The 17,341-nt window shown below is 36.7% G+C and overlaps 1 protein-coding gene across 14 annotated transcripts in view; it reads left to right on the top strand.

Moving 5' to 3' along the window:
• Positions 1-17,341, top strand: part of STRBP (spermatid perinuclear RNA binding protein) — a 164,036-nt gene that overhangs the window by 113,340 nt on the left and 33,355 nt on the right. For all 14 annotated transcript variants that reach the window (XR_008509450.2, XR_008509451.2, XR_008509453.2 and 11 more), the window contains 3 exon segments: positions 7,232-7,324; positions 8,066-8,265; positions 15,425-15,583. Coding sequence is in view for 8 of the 14 variants with exons in the window: in XM_054519462.2 (XP_054375437.1) it covers positions 7,232-7,324; positions 8,066-8,265; positions 15,425-15,583 (452 nt within the window). In the remaining 6 variants the exon portion in view is untranslated.

Raw genomic sequence — 17,341 nt, 5'->3', positions numbered from 1 at the left:
CTCGCCTCTTAAGACTGACCTTTCTACTTACCCACTATATCACATCCCCTCTTGCCTACCAATGGACATTATTCCAGCAATTATCTGTTCTCTCACCAGCGTCAGTTCCTCCCTGTCTACTGAATGCTTCTCATCAGCGTAAAAACCTGCTGCAGTATCTCCCATCTGAAAGACAAAGCCAAAACAAACTCTCCCTTCATTCTGTAGGTCCTGCAACAGAGTTGCATTTCTCTCCTCTTTATAAGCAGCGCTTTGGGAAAGAACAGCCCTTTTCTCTTTTCTCCATTTCCTCACTTTGAATTCTTGTTGAACCTGTTCTAATCAGGTTTTCTTCCTCACCACTTGCCTGAGGTATCCCTTGCGACCTTCATGTTGCTACATTCACTGGTTAGTTTTCAGTCCTCATCTAAGCCATTTTCAGCAACATTTGATACAGAGGAACACTTTTCTCTCCCATATTTATTTTATAATGAGATATAGCACATATATAGAAAAGTACAAAAAATACAGTTTAAAAAATAATTATTTCTTTCAAACCCATAAAACCAGTGCCATGGGTAAGAAACAGAATTCTATCAGTGCCCCAGAAGCCATCCGTTTTATCCTCATTACCTTCCTCTACCAAGAAATACCATTTCTGACTTTCTGAAAATCATTTCCTAGATTTTCTTTACCACTTTCCCACTTGTGTATGCTTTCCTAAATAATTTGAGTTTGCCTGGAACTTTCCAGAAATGGGTCCTAAGTTTAATCTTTCGTGACTGGCTTCTTTCTGTTCAGCATTCTTTGGGATTGATTTATGTTGCTGCACATAGATATAGTTCATTTTAATAGGTATATAGTATCTACTATGAATATGCTACAGTTTACTCATTCTACTTTTGAAGGACATTTAGGTTCTTTAGTTTTGACAACCACTTACTGTGTTGCCATGAGCATTCTTCTGCATACCTCCTGAGGTACACACATAAACAACCTAGTAAATGGTTGCACATACCAATTTACACTCCCACCAGCAGTATATGAAAATTCCTGTTGCCCTGTATCCTCAAAAACATTTGGTATTGCCATGTTTTCTGAAATGAAATACCACTTTTCATTTGACTTCCAGGTCATCAGCTTCCTTTGTTCTTCTAGCTCTGTTGCCATCTCCTCAGCTGTCTTTGTTCTTTCTCGTCTTCCTGACTTCTGAATGTTAAAGTGTCCTAGAGTTCAGTCCTCAGACCATTTCTCTTTACAGTGATGCTTTAGGGGACCTCATTTAGTGTCTTGTCTTCAAATACCTTTTTATACTGAAGATTGTCCCAAATTAATACTTCCATCCCAGACTACCAGCTCTTGAACTCAGACCAAAATATCAAAATGCCTCCTCAATATTGCTACACGGATGTCCAGCAGACATCTCAAACTTAAGATGTCTAAGATCTAAGCTCCTGCCCTTGCTCTCCCTTTGCTCTTCTCTTTCTATAGTTATCCCTGTCCCAGTCATTGGAAACTCTCCATTTGCTCAGGCCAGGATTCTTTGAGTTGCCCTTGAATCCCCTCTTTCATTCACCCATATCCCAAACGTCAGCAAATCCTTTTTGCTTTTAAAGTGTGTCCAGGCCGGGTAGTAGCTCACATCTGTAATCCCAGCACTCTGGGAGGCTGAGGTGGGCAGATCACTTGAGACCAGGAGTTCAAGACCAGCCTGGCCAACATGGCGAAACCCCGTCTCTACTGAAAACATAAAAATTAGCTGGGCGTGGTGGCATGCTCCTGTAATCCCAGCTACTCGGGAGGCTGAGGCAAGAGAATCGCTTGGATCCGGGAGGCAGAGGTTGCAGTGAGCCCAGATCACGCCACTGCACTCCAGCCTTGGTGACAGAGCGAGACTCTGTCTCAGAAAAAAAAAAAATGAGTGCAGAATTTAGCTTCTTCACTGCTAACATCCTTATCTAAGCTGCCATCATCTCTCACCTGGATTGTTGCAGTCACCTCCTGGTTTGGTCTTTTTGCTTCTGTTCTTGCCCCTCTATCTGTTCTCCACAAAGAAGCAATTCTCTTTGTGGAGAACACCACCCCTCTTCAACTTTTTATCTTAAAATACTTGCAGATTCATAGTTGCAAAGATGATAAGGAGAGGTCCCATTTACCCTTCACCTAGTTTCTCTTGATGGCTACATCTATGTAAATTTATAGTACAATATCAAAACCAGGAAACTGACAGTGATACAATGCGTGTGTATAAGTTTTATGCCATTTTATTACGTGTGTAGATTTCTGTAGCCACCTCCACAATCAACATACAGAACTGTTCCCACACCATTAAGATCTCCTTCATGCTGCCCCTTTATAGTCATACCCGCCTCTCTCTGCTCAGCCATCCCTAATCCCTGGAAACCACTAAGATTTATCTATCTCCATAATTTTATAATTTCAATGATTTTATATAAATGGAATTCTACAATAAGTGACCTTTTGCGATTTTTTTTTTTTTAACACTCAGCATAATGCCCTTAGGGTCTATCCAAGTTGTTGTATGTGTCAATAGTTTGTACCTTCTTGTTCAGTAGTGTTCCATGGTATGAATGAGCTAGAGTTTATTTAACTATTTACCTATTGTAGGACATTTAGTTAGTTTCCAGTTTGGCCTTTTTACAGTTGAAGCTTTTATGAACAATCACATATATATATATACACATGTGTATATTTATATATAAAATTTAGGTTTTTGTGGGCAAGTCACAAAAACACAGGTATTTGTGTGTTAGATTTGTCACCAGTTCTCCTGTGTTTCGGCTTCAATGTTATGCTGGCTTCATAAAGTAAGTTAGGACCTATTCCTTCTTTTTCTATTGTTTGGAAAAGTTTGCATAAATTTGATGTTAGTTTTTCTTTAACTGTTGGAAGAATTAATCAATGAAGCCATTGGCGTTGTGTTTTCTTTGTGGAAATATTTTAAATTACGGATCTGATTCCCTTAATAAGCGTAGGACTTCCATCTTCTTACGACAGTTTTGGTAAGCTGTGTTTTTCTAAGAATTTATCCATTTCACCTAAATTTAAAAATATTTTGGAATAAAGTAATTTATAAGATCCTCATTTTATTGTCTGTAGTATTTGTAGTAATGTCTTCTTTTATACATTTTGTACCTTCTTTTATTTTGCTAATGACTCTCACCTAGGGGATTATTATTTTTATTAATCTTTATAGGAAAATTAACTTTTGGCTTTATTCATTGTCTTCTGTTGTATGTTTGTATTCTGTTTTATTGATTGCTGCTCTTTTCTGTAGTTTTCCTTCCTTATGACTTTCTTTGGGTTCAATTTGCTGCTCTTCTTTTTAAACTTTATGAGGTGGATGAATATATCATTGATGTTTCAGCCTCTTATTGTATATACTATTAAGATGGTAAATTTCCCTTTGAGCACAGATTTATGTACATCACAGTCTTTGGACATTTGTATGTTTATAATCATTTAGTTAAAGCAATTTTTTACTTTCTTTTCTTCCTAATTTTTTGACCCATGGGGTATTTAGATGTCATTGCTTAATTTGCAGACAAATGAAGATTTTGTAGTTAACTCTTTTGTTTTTGAGTTTTTACTTGTTCTGCTGTCATTGAAGAACATGTGTTGTATGATTTCTGTCCTTGATACTTCTTGAGACCTATTTTATGCCCCAGCACATGGTCCTTTTTTACTCTGAAAATGTATATTCTGCAGTTGAGGGTCATAATATTTTTTTCGTGTTAGGTCATGTCAGGTCACTTGTTCATTGTGCTTTTCAGATGTTGTTTGTTATTAATTGCTGAGAGCTCTGACAGTTCCCATCTATTGTGGATTTGTCATTTCCCCTTGCAGGCCTGCCAGATTTGAGTTTATATTTTTCATTTATAGATTTTTGGCTCTTTTATCGTTTCAGATTTTCTGCCTGAAATTATTTTTAAGAAAGTTTGTTTTTGAAAGGTCCGTCATCTGGGTCCATTTTGGGTCTGTTGCTAGTGTGTGTGATTTCTCTTGATTTTTGATCATTATATCTTATCTTGCCTGGTTATTATGAGTGCTGGATTTTTAAAATAAGAAATTGTAGATAATTTAAAGTGTAGAGTAATGATATCTTCCTCCAGGGAGGATTTATATTTGTTTCTGGGAGGTGGCTAATGGAATTGGCAGTCTTAGATCATTTCAGTGTAGTCAGGGATTAAGATAATTTGAAGCTGGGCTTTCATCCTTGAGAGAGCCACACTATTTCCCATTCATCTTACTTCTAGTGTATAACATTTCAGAGGCCCAACCCAGAGTGTGGGGGGTTCACCAGCCCTTCTCTGCTTGGACCTTGAACTTAGTTTTGGACTCCTTGAGACCTGGGAGCCTGTTGACATTACTCTCTTCAGTTCTTAGTGACCTCTTCTGGATTAGGAAGATGACCCTAGGGTTAATATAACCCCCAATGCAGAGAATTTCTTTCACCTCCCATATCTTTTTTTGTTTATTTTTATTTATTTATTTATTTATTTTTTAAAAACACGGCTTGGCTATGTTGCCCAGGCTGGAGTCCAGTGGCTATTTGCAGGTGCAGTCATAGCCCACTTTAACCTCAAACTCCTGGACTCAATGAATCCTCCTGCCTTAGCCTCCTGAGTAGCTGGGACTACAGGCGTGTGGCACCGTGCCAGGCTCACCTTCCAGATCTTGATTTTAAAATTCTTCATTGCCCAGGAACAGATACTTATTGTTTGTTGTGTCCAGTTTTTCTAATTGCTCTAGTCGGAAAACCTTTTTTGACTTATTTACTCTGTCATACTGGAAGTGGACCCTTGATATTTTGTCAATTAATGGCACCGGGGTTTGAGAACTACTGCCTGGCTCTTCTCACCTACTGCTAGCACCCTCTCCTTGTTTGTTTCACTCCAACCACTCAGGCCTTTGCATCATTTCTTAGCATGTTTCTGCCTTAAGACTTTTGTAATTGCTGTTTATTTTTCTCTGCCTGGGACTCTTTCTCCAAATGGCTGAATAGTTCACTCTTTTACTTTCTCAGGTCTTCATCAAAAGGTCTCCTCATTAGTGATACCTCTCTGACGAGCACGACATGTAAATTGTTCTTCATTACACTCACTACCATAGTATATGTTGTAATTAGTTTTAGCCAGTATATGTAAGCTCTTTGAGAAAAGGGAGATTATTTTGTTACTTGCTATGTGTCTAGCGCCTAAAATTGTCTTGAACATAGTAAATGTCAATTAATATTTATTGTTTATTGTTGAATGAATATGTGAATGGATTTATAATGGGGACAATAAAGGGAATGGCTTCATGAGGGTGCTCATGAGGATTAAATAAGTTAACACCTGTAAGATGTTAACAGTGTCAGGCATATGGTAAATACGAAAATATTATTTTTAAAAATTGTTGCCTCAGAAATGATCACTTCTCATCACTAGATATTGTGAAGGTTGAAAACCACCTGCTTTTTGTAAAGCAAGACCATTTTTCTCCTTAGGTTGCTATTATGATTAGCCCCGCATTTTACAGCCCCTTTCCAATGGCTGGAATGATAGAATGAAGCTTAATCCATAGAACTCTATGTAGCTGGAGGATTTAGAGAAGAGATCTCTGCATTTAAGCTAGCTTGTGATTTCCAGGCAATCAAGGAGCTGCTTTTAATGTAACTTAATGAGCAGAAGAGTGATTGAATAGACATAGTTCCTTTTTAACTTTTATCTCTTAAAGACTGCATTCTGGGAGACTGGCATACTCATAGTTTTATGTAATGCAAATGAAATGTAATACTCAGCCAACGTTGCGTTCTGTTGAAGAGAACATCAAGATTGATTGACCTGATTGGTAAATATTGACCCAAGCAAATGCTGAAGTCAGTGTTTACCTCAAGGGACAATAAATCTTGATCAGAAAATACATAGTTAATCTCATTATTATTATAGGCTTTCACCAGAAGAATCTGGAAATCTTGTGGCATGAGTATCTTGAGCATAATTTTCCTTAGGAAAAACAACTAACTTTTAAAGTGAAGACATAAAGAGATCTTTAAAGTACTTGAATAGGTTGATGAACTTTTCTCTAATAATTTTTAACTTGGACAGCAAAGCTCCTGCCTTTTGCTTGACAACATTATAAATTGGTGGCTTCTTTATCCAAGAAACTGATTATTAATCAGTTCGGTTAGTTTTTGCTCAGTGCCCATTATGTTGCTTCTAAGTCTTGTGTTAAGGTAGTTTGTAAGATACAAGACAAGGAAAAAATATCTTTGACCTTCAAAGAGCACTGAAGACACACAAGAATAAATGAAATAGGCAATGATATAAGACTTTACATTTCTGATATAAAAGCTCTGATATGAGAGAACATTTTTATAGAGGAGGTGAACTGTAAATAAAATTATGAATAGGATTTGAAGAGGCAGAAGAATATTTTATAGTTTGATAATCAGATTTCCAAAAGTATAAGATTTAACATGTGGACTTATAAAGTTTATACAAGTCATAAATGTTAAATTATAGAGTGTTTGAAATGATATTAAGTAAAAATAAATCCTACCAGAGGTAACTACTTTTTAACATTTTGATATGTAGCCTTCTAGACTTTTTCTCTTCATGCATATAACGTGAATATATGCTGTCTTGTGTGGCTGCTAAAACAAAATACCTTAGACTATACCTTAGACTATACCTTAGACTGGGTAACTTATAAGCAACAGAAATTTATTGCCCTCAGGGGCTTGAAAGTCCAAAATCAAGGCTTCAGCAGATTTGCTGTCTCGTGAGGGCTCATTCCTCATAGATGGTGCCTGCTATGTATCCCCACATGGCAGAAGGGACAGTCTCTCTCAGGCATCTTTTATAATTGATAAGGGCTCATAACCCTCATAACCTAATCACCTTCCAGGTTCCCCACCTCCTAATCCCACTGCACTGGGGATTAAGTTTCAACATACGAATTTTGGGGGGACACATTCAGACCATATCATAGACATAGATATTGGTGTGTATATATGAATAAATGGGAAAAAATAAATATAAAAAGTGATAATATTGTTTCAAGATTTGCTTTAAAAAATTTTGCTTTTCTAGATTATAAATAATGGTAATTTAACTGATCAGTGAAAAAGTTGTATGGTCCTTGGTGTGATTCCTAAGATTTTCCTACCTGAACATGTTAGATACATGCGGTACGGTAAGGGGATTGTTATCTTGACTGATAATGAATCCCTCATAATTTTTTTTAGGTGCTGGGTCTTCAGCTCTAAAGAGGCCATTTGAAGATGGATTAGGGGATGATAAAGACCCCAACAAGAAGATGAAACGAAACTTAAGGAAAAGTGTGTAAAACCTTTATTCTTATAGATGCAAACTAGAGAGGACTTGTAGCTTCAGATAGAAAAATTAAAAGTGAAGGTTTTTTTTTTTGTTTGTTTGTTTTGTTTTGTTTTGTTTTTTGAGATCGCTTCTCACTCTGTCACCGAAACTGGAGTGCAGTGGCGCGATCTCGGCTCACTGCAATCTCCACCTCCTGGGCTCAAGTGATCCTTCAACCTCAGCCTTCTCAAATAGCAGGGATCACAGGTTCGTGCCACCACACCCTGCTAAGTTTTTGTATTTTTGGTAGAGACAGGATTTCACCAAGTTGTCCAGGCTAGTCTTGAACTCCTGAGTTCAAGCAGTTCACCCGCCTTGGCCTCTCCAAGTGCTGGGATTACAGATATGAGCCACTGTGCCTGGCCAAAAAGTGAAGAATTTGATTGATTTGAATTAGAGTTTTGAAACTAGATCTTAACTGAGCAATTGATAATTGGATAACTTTTTTGTTTCCAAGCTTTTTTGCTTAGGATACATTAATATTGACAAGTGAAAATTAATGTGTAGTTAAATAATGCATACCATTTTTATAGTGATATTAGCATAATAATTTTAGAATTACTTATGAGGTTAATCTCTGTGTTTTGAAATCCTCACTTAAAAAAAATTTGGTGAATTTACAGTAGTTACTAGGAACCCCAAAAACACATAAAGCAAAATTACTTTCTAGTTAATTTCTGACCTCATTCCTCTTTCTTTAACAGTTCTGGATAGTAAAGCAATAGACCTTATGAATGCACTAATGAGGCTAAATCAGATCAGGCCTGGGCTTCAGTATAAGCTCTTATCTCAGTCTGGCCCCGTTCATGCCCCAGTCTTCACAATGTCTGTAGATGTGGATGGCACAACATATGAAGCCTCAGGACCATCCAAGAAAACAGCAAAACTTCACGTAGCGGTGAAGGTACAGTATTTGTTTTACTTTGCAATACTTTCTTATTTTATGTTCCAAATAATATGCTTATTTTCCTATAATAAATTATCATTTTTTAAAACATTTTAATAGCAATAATATTATATATAGACTTTTGTTACTTCTGGATAACAAAGTTGTTTTTGTTGTTGTAAAATAATATGTGGTAGTCATACAAAATTTGGAAAATACAGAAAGAAGTAAAGAAATTAAAATATGTCAATTGAATATTTTTGAAGCAAAGACCATTAGTATTTGTATCTAGTAAGTTGGTTTATTTCCCATCATTTTCTATTTTGCTGTTTATTTTTTAAGTGAGCTCACAGTATATATGTAATTTTATCTTCTGATGTTTTTTTCCTGTAATGTTTCACTAGTGTTTTTCCTGATTATGAAAATCTTCATAAATGATTTTTAATGGCTGTACGATTAACATGCTATGGGTAAACTATTTGTTTAAACATTCTCCTATCATTGGATATTTTGCTTATTCCAGATTGTTTCTATTATAAATTTGATCAGTATCTTTGTATATGGTGCTTTGTCTGTATTTTTAGAATATTTCCATTGGGAATAATGTCCAGGATTGGACCAATTATGCATGTAGGTTTGTAGAAAATTTCCAAGTAATGGAATCTCTGTATAAGTATATTTGACCTCTTGCAGACTAGTGCAAAAATGTTAAATATCATGTAGACTGAAGATCAGATTCACTTAAAAGTTCTTTCATATAACAGTATGGCATACGATATAATTGGTCTATTTTCATGGTCATTTCATTTTGTGTGTATTATTAATGTAGATACGAACACCATCCTAGATACTGGGGATATAGTAGTTAACGAAACAAAGTTCCTGCTCTCATGGAGCTTACATTCTAGTGTATATAGGATGGGAAGATAGACAACAAAGTGTGTAAACATCAGATAGTGATCAGAACAATGCATGCAGAAAAACAATAACTAAGCTGTAAAAATGTCAAACACTATATATTACTTATGCTCTGTCTTCATTGGAAAAGGGATATCTAAAGTATGATGAAAGAGTATGAATTTAAAATGAGGCAGAAAAAGAAAACCAACAATGAGGGGAAAAGTAAATCCAGGAATAAGACTAAACATATAGTTTAATAACAACATACACTGAGAATGTGTCACAAGTTTAGAGCTAAGTTCTGTAGCAGCTGACACAAAAAGCTTGTGAAATATACAATTCACTCTCTTTGTCTTAAGGACAGAGAGTTTGGTTATGAGAGTCACAGTTGTGGCATTTGACCGGGTGGGCATTTCTCCTGGGTAGATCTTCACAAACCAAGGATATCAGTGATCTCTTTTAAATCTATGACTCAGTGATAAATTTTGTGGGTTGTTTCGTACAGTAACCTTTAACATAAGCTAGTGTCCTCATAGCAAATTCCAATTCAGTAAAATTTGGGAGAGCTAGTAGAGTGGCACATTTTGCAATGTGACAAGATTTGGATGCTGTTTTCATTTGATGCAGTGATATATTTTTATGATATAATGGAACTTGGTTGGCCTGGATTTGCTTTTTTCTTCAATTCCCAATATTATGTTTTATTCACCTGAGCTTTTGGTAAACACGGAGGGGCTGTAAGCTTGGGATTAAGTTAAGCTCCCTGACAAATTTCGGAAATGTAGATATCAGTTACGATCTGAATGACACTGGATTTGAGGAAATTGTTAATGGTTTCTTGTGACTTGTGTGGCAGGTAGATGGCCTTCATAGTTTTATTTACCTTGAGTAGCATTTTGGGTAGAATGTGCAGTAACTAGTAAATTTGAAATTTGTGAAGAGTTAAGATTTGCCCTTTTTGAAAATGGGATAAACTAAACTTTGATCCATCCAGGTAGAATGAATTAAGAATCAGAGGTAAACTAGCTTTGAAGGTTTGAAAAACTCTGCTTACTTTATTTGGTTTATCAGCTATAGGATATGAAAACCTATTACTAGCTGTCAGTCTCAAGTGGCCTGCAGTCTTATCTAGGCCTCTGACATCTCAGGTTTATGACTCTATAGCTTTATTCCATAATTTGCTATTTTGAGGTAGATTGTTCTCCCTAAGGTCTTCATAGATTTTTTATGTTATGTCTTGTTTTCTAAAAGTTACTTTTGGCTTTTTAAATCTTATTATAAATGTATAATGTATGTTTGTTATAAATGGTTTAGAAAATGAGGGGAAAAAATTCTAATATGTAGAAATAATAACCATTAACATTTTGGTATTTTTTCTTCCAAGCCTTCTTATTTTAACTTGCAATTCTAACTTCAGAAAGCATTAAAAATGAAAAAAATTTCCCTAAGTTTGATGCAAATTCACTGGGTGGCAAAACATGACCTGAATTGATACGGGGCTATTTTTAGTCTTTAGTATTCTGTTTAGTGTGATTATTTTATATGTTCCTTTGCATAAACATGGGGCAGCAACCTGAGAATCCACCGGGGATTTGGAAAATATGTGGTATATGTATTGTATTAGATGTCAGAATTGAAAAATTATGAATTCTCAAAACAACCTGGCACCAAGCGTTTCAGATAAGGAATGGTGAACCTATATAATGTCTGTAAAAATATATTTTTTAAAAATAGGATTTCTTTCTTTCTTTTTTTTGAGACAGAGTCTTGATCTGTTGCCCAGGCTGGAGGGCAGTGGTGCAATCTCAGCTTACTGCAGCCTCTGCCTCCTGGGTTCCAGTGATTCTCCTGCCTCAGCCTCCTGGGTAGCTGGGATTACAGGCGCCTGCCACCACGCCCAGCTAATTTTTATATTTTTAGTAGAGACGGGGTTTCGCCATGTTGGCCAGGCTGGTCTTGAACTCCTGACCTCAGGTGATCCTGCTGCCTCGGCCCCTCAAAGTGCTGGGATTACAGGTGTGAGCCACTGCACCCAGCCGATACTCTCTTCATCTAAAAATATATTATGAATGTTTAAATAGCTAACTCAAAGATTGCTCTTATTGTTAGTGATGGTCTAACATTTCATTATTAGCAGATGGTCTGTTACATTATCATAATGTAACTAATCATTTTAGATTTAGATACTTCCATTTTATTACTTTACATCTTTCTGAACTTGTCTGATGATCCCTTAAGATATATTCTAGAGATAGAATTATTGGGTCAAAAGGTCAATACATTTTAGTGATTCATTAATTTGTTAAAAAAATGCATTGGAATTCTTATTCTATGCCAGGCATATATTGCCAAATTGTTATCCATAAAAGTTATATCACATGTTATGCATTGTTTATAATTGAGCGAGAAAGAATTTTGCATGTAACGTGCTTATGAAAGTAGGTCCAACTGAATAAAAATCCTTTTAGTTCTTACTCAATCGCTTGGTGAGGGTTTTGTACCTATTAAGACAAATCACATCAGAGAATCAAATCAAAAGAAAAGAAGAAATCAGTAGTTTCACATGAGTCTGGCCTGGCTGCAGAGCAGCAAGCACCCTATAGTGATGGAGAATTAGTGGCCAGGCTTCCCTTCACTCTTCCACTCCTCTATCCTGGCAGACTCCCACAAAGGACACCTTTAGGGTCATAATCATCCATATTACATGAAAAGAATCTTAGTCATTGTGAGGAAAAGATCAGCTAGAAGGGGATGAAGGTGAAGAGAAGGTTCTTTGGAGAGGCTCTTAGAGACATCAGATTTCCTGAGAATCTGATGAAATCAGATCTCTATTATACAGAAGCCATGGGTGTTACTTTCTTTTGAGTAGAGAGCCATGATGTAGACAGCCATGTTTTCTTTTCATTCTTGGCCCCTAGTATTCGAGGGTATCATCTTTCTCAGTCTCAGCCTTTCCTAACCTCAGCCCTCTTCCAGGAAGAAAGGGATTTGGTTACACACAGATGATTTCCCAGTCACCTTGTTTCCATGAGTGATCTTGTTTCCATGAGTGATCTTAAGCTCAATCGATGTATTAGGTTTGAATTTGTTTGCCAGATACTTGAAATTCACTTTTCTTTGGTATACTGGTTTTTTAGCATTAACATGGATTCCAAACAAACTTGGTTCTGCCAAAGAAAACCAGAGCTGGACAGTTGTTAAAACAGTAAAAAAAAAAAAAAAAAAAAAAAAGTGTGTTATCAGAAACTATTATTGCAATAGGGAAAAGAGACCTCAGTATAGAACTGGGCTGAATTCTGAGTTCAACATGGACAAGTGAGGATTTGTAGCCAAGGAACAGGGATGGATCAGTGGATGGAAAATTACTATGAGGAAACATCAGGATGAAGGGGGATTTCTGGCTAAACGGGACCTATTAGGATTCTTGCTCAGAGCAGGCCAGGGTGATCAGATACCACCTGGGCAGTGATGGACGTATTAGTCCATTCTTGCACTGCTATAAAGAAGTACCTGAGACTGGGTAATTTATAAAGGAAATAGGTTTAATTGGCTGATGATTCTGCAGGCTGTACAGAAAACATAGTGACTTCTAGGGAGGCCTCAGGAAACTTTTAATCATGGTGGAAGGGGAAGCAGGCACATCTTATGTGGTCCGAGCAGGAGGAAGAGAGAAGGGCAAGGAAGTGCCACATACTTTTAAACAACCAGATCTCTTGAGAACTCTGTCATGAGACAGCATTAAGGGGATGGTGCTAAACCATTAGAAACTGCCCCTATGATCCAATCACCTCCCACCAGGCCCCACCTCCAACATTGGGGATTTCAATTTCACATGAGATTTGGGTGGGGACACAAACCATATCAATGGGGGATGAGGAAATTTGATCAGATACCAAGGGTGATTGAGGGTGATTAAATATTGAGGGTGAGGGATTCTGGCTAAACCAATTTAGCAGGATTCTTGCTACAACATGGCTCTTAAGGACAAGGCCCAAGGATGGGGCCTTGATGAAAACATGGCTCAGAGGATCCTGTCTAGAGTTTGGTTAAGAAGAGAATCTTTATCAGTTGCAGAGGTCTGAGAACTCCCTGCTTTTTTGACTTCTTAGCATATGCTAGTAAATACTGTTAGAATAACTGTTCATAAAAAATGATTTGATTTGAATTTTTTGGTTATACTGTGTTGGACACTTCCCTGAGATATAATCCGCCAGTTATATAAAATATTTGTAAATGTACTGAAATATGTTTCTGTAATAATAATAAGTGAATCTGATATGTGAGAAAAGGGTGGAGAGAAGTATTAAATAATTTATATTAGCCTATTTTTATTGTCTATGTTGAGTCGAGAAAAGATGAATGTCCTTAGTTTTTACTGGAATAAACAAATCAAACTTATTTGTGATGTTTGGCTTTTGACTTGCAGCCTGTGTTGGCTAGTGTTAATTTGGAATGATAGCTATTCTCGGAGATGAGATTTCTCAGGGAGAGCATATTTACAGGACTCAGACAGTGGAGAAGGTGTTTTTAAAATAAAATATTAATAAGGATATAAACAAATGATGTTAATGTACTTAGTGTAAAGTATTACCTGAGCACTTTTAGAACTTAAGATGTTAAAAAAGGGTTCTTGGCTTTACTCCCAAGCAAATACAAGACATTTATTTATGATAAGAATGCCAAGTTCTCCATATGAATTGTGTGAATTAATTTCAAGTTCTCTTGGTACAGACTTCTGTGTAGGTCCATTTTTTGGTTTAGGGTAACACTGTTTATATTGGCAAAATCCTTTATACAAGATGCAATTGTTTATAAAGGCTGGCTTCTCATTTGTGTGGCCACCATAACCATTTTTTGGAACACCTATTATGTACAGTTGTTATTATAAAGAAATATGATGTTGCTTTTAAATCTCAGCAACTTAAAACAGTTAAAAATGGAAACGAATGCAAGGGTCTTTAGGAATCTGTCCCTGTATCCTCTGATGTAAACCTCTAATTAGTGACAAAGCTGTATCAACCTCCTTTGAAAGAGGCTTACAAAAAGTGAACATATTCTCTTGTAAACATCTAAAAAGCAGTATAATCAGGAAGGTATTAAAAGGCACTCACGTGTGTGGAGGTGTGTGAGCATGCCTGTGCACAATCATGCACACACATATACACATTGTTCTGAAAGCTTTATTTCAAAAAAGTAACACAAATCCTGGGGATCGAAGGAAAGTATAAGAAGTTTGAACACTGGAGGTAGCCATAATCAGCCCTTAAGAGAGAGGGATGGAAATACAAGACTAAAATTGTTCCTGGCTTACTTAGTATAGAGAATAAACCTAGAGACTGAATCTTGTTGTTGTTGATGTTGTTGTTTTCTGAGACAGAGTCTTGCTCTGTTGCCCAGGCTGGAGTGCAGTGGCGCAATCTCGGCTCACTGCAACCTCCGCCTCCCGGGTTCAAGCAATTCTCCTGCCTTAGCATCCCAAGTAGCTGGAATTACAGACGTGCACTGCCACACCCAGCTAATTGTTGTATCTTTAGTGGAGACTGGGTTTTACCATGTTGGCCAGGCTGGTCTCGAACTCCTGACCTCAAATGATCTACCCGCCTTGGCTTCCCAAAGTGCTGGGATCACAGGCGTGAGCCACCACGTCTGGCCGAGACTGAATCTTTTAAGTTTTGATTGTGGTTTATGTTGGAAGCAAAGTAGAAAGTTTTAGATGTTATTTTGTAATTGACAGGCAAGTTGGTTCAAAGATAAAAAATGTCTTGATTGCCTTTCTGGGCCAATTTCTCCTAATGGATTGAGTCATATAACTTAGAGGTCAACCAGTATAGACTTCCTGTTTTGTAGATTGGAAAATTAAGGGCCAGAGGAGAAATACAGGATTAGACTCTCAGATTTTTTCCTTTCTAGACCAGGGTACTTTTTATAGTATGCTACTTCTGTCCTTATCCTATTGGTTTGAACCTAGCTATCCTGTTTATTTTCTCTACCTCTCACCTCCAAATTAAATGAACTAGGAGTAGCGTCAGGTTTATATTTGTCATCCTGTATTTAAACTCAATTACCCTGAGGAGGTTTTCCCCATTTTTCTATGGTGCTACCCTGGTAGGTATACCTTACTTAACCAAGGACTTACAGATTTAGTACCATCTTGCTCTTCCTGCAAGGTGTTTTATGGTTCAAATGCTATGGATTTGAAACTTTTGTTCTCAATATTTTGTCTATTCTCTGTTTTCTCATGTCTGAATTAAACTGCATTTTAATGTAATTTGCACAGGTATTGCAGGCAATGGGATATCCAACGGGCTTTGATGCAGATATTGAATGTATGAGTTCCGATGAAAAATCAGATAATGAAAGTAAAAATGAAACAGTGTCTTCAAACTCAAGCAATAATACTGGAAATTCTACAACTGAAACCTCCAGTACCTTAGAGGTATACTTATTTTTTTCTCAGAAAAAAAGTAACATATATGTGCATTGTAGGAAATTTGAGAGATGTGGAAAAGTATAAATAAAATCAAAAGCATATGCAAACCTGTACATAAATTACAGACAGACATAATTATTATTTTGGTTTATTTCCATCCTGTTTTTTTCATGAATCTCTATGAAGGCAGTCATCTTTTCATGCAGTTTTACATCTTGATTTTTTTCACTTTAAAAATATCTGTAAACTGCTCAACACTTGAATATACCCTAATTTAACTAGTATTTCCTGATTACTGGCCATGGAAGCTGCTTCCAATGTTTCAGAATATACCAAGAGTATCAGCAATAACTGATGGGCAGAAAACTACAAGATGTAGTGGAGGAAATTGGGATTATTTGAAGTTTGTGCTAAGCTGTGGGGTGCATTGGGTCATCGTTTAGTTGGTCCAGCCCTGAAGGAAGGCATAGCCTGACACAGTATGTATCCCAGACCCTAATTAAGTCCTGACTGGGAACTTTTTGTCGCAGATAATAGAATGGGATGAAATCCAAGTACTGAGTATACACAGTACATTGGGGAGTTCATGGAACCCATGTTTACTGCATTCTATGTAAAGAACATTAGCTTTAAAGTAACAGCAAGAGCTTACATTAAAAAAAAAAAACACTTACTTTGTCATTTGTATGAATAAGTATTTATTAAGGACTTAATTAATAAACTAATTTTTTCAGTCCATAAATCCCTTTTAATACCTGCTTAGTGCCAGGTGTTTCAGAAATTGTGTGCAGAGCCTGGAGATGCTCCCAGGCTAAAAGTGCAAAAAGACATGTTTATAACAAATGGTAATATAATGCGATAAGCACTGTGATGGCAAAATGGACATAATAATGTCAAATCTTGAAGGAGGAAGGGGTTGTGAGACTCTTAGGCATACACTTACACAATCATGTAAAATCAAAGGGAGTCCACTGTGAGCAAGGCTTCAGATGATGAGCTTTGCCATGTGGGGAAGAGAAAGCATTCTGGACTGAAGGATGAGGAGGTGTTATGGCTTTGAGTTGTGAAAGTAAATGTTTAAGAAGTGCCAAGTGGGCCAGTGTGGACAGGATTGATGGGACTGAAGCCTGAGAAAGCCACACTTGGCACTTCGTGTGATGCTTTGGAGGACAGATGATGTCATGGCTAGCTGCTCAGAGGGACTGGACATTCAAAGGTGGCAGTCACAGGTCAAGATGTTGTTTTGCTGACAATGTTACATATACTAAAAGAAAAAAGGGCTCATTAATTATGAGGTCCAGACCATTAAGTATAAAGGTAATTAGAAAGGGAGAGAGCAGTGTGGGCTGCACTAGCAGCAGCTACACTGACATAAAAAGTTTTGGTAGTGACTACGTTTATACTTTGTGTCTGTATTATTGTAGTAATGGTGGGAAGCAAGGAGAAAAGAAAGCCCTTATTTATTTCTTCATTTAAAATAATAGTAATTTATTAAAATTCAGATATTTTTATGTCTCGACTCATTTTTGTAGACATGATTTCAGGTTTGGAAAGCATAGAGTGATTGCTATAGACCTAGTTTCAAAAATCACTCATTATCTTTTAAAGACAGTAACTAGAAATTTGCCTTGAAATTCAAAAAATGCAGATTATAAAAACTCATTAAGAAGAGATGTTTATTGATGTTACTGATGTTTTTAAACTTGTCCTTAAAAATTGTCCTTTGATGTTTCACATCTGAAGCATCAACCACTTATCCAGCCT

Source organism: Pongo abelii, chromosome 13 (assembly GCF_028885655.2).
Source record: "Pongo abelii isolate AG06213 chromosome 13, NHGRI_mPonAbe1-v2.0_pri, whole genome shotgun sequence".
NCBI classification, from domain to species: Eukaryota; Metazoa; Chordata; class Mammalia; order Primates; family Hominidae; genus Pongo; species Pongo abelii.
This window is presented reverse-complemented; position numbering and strand designations above follow the sequence as displayed.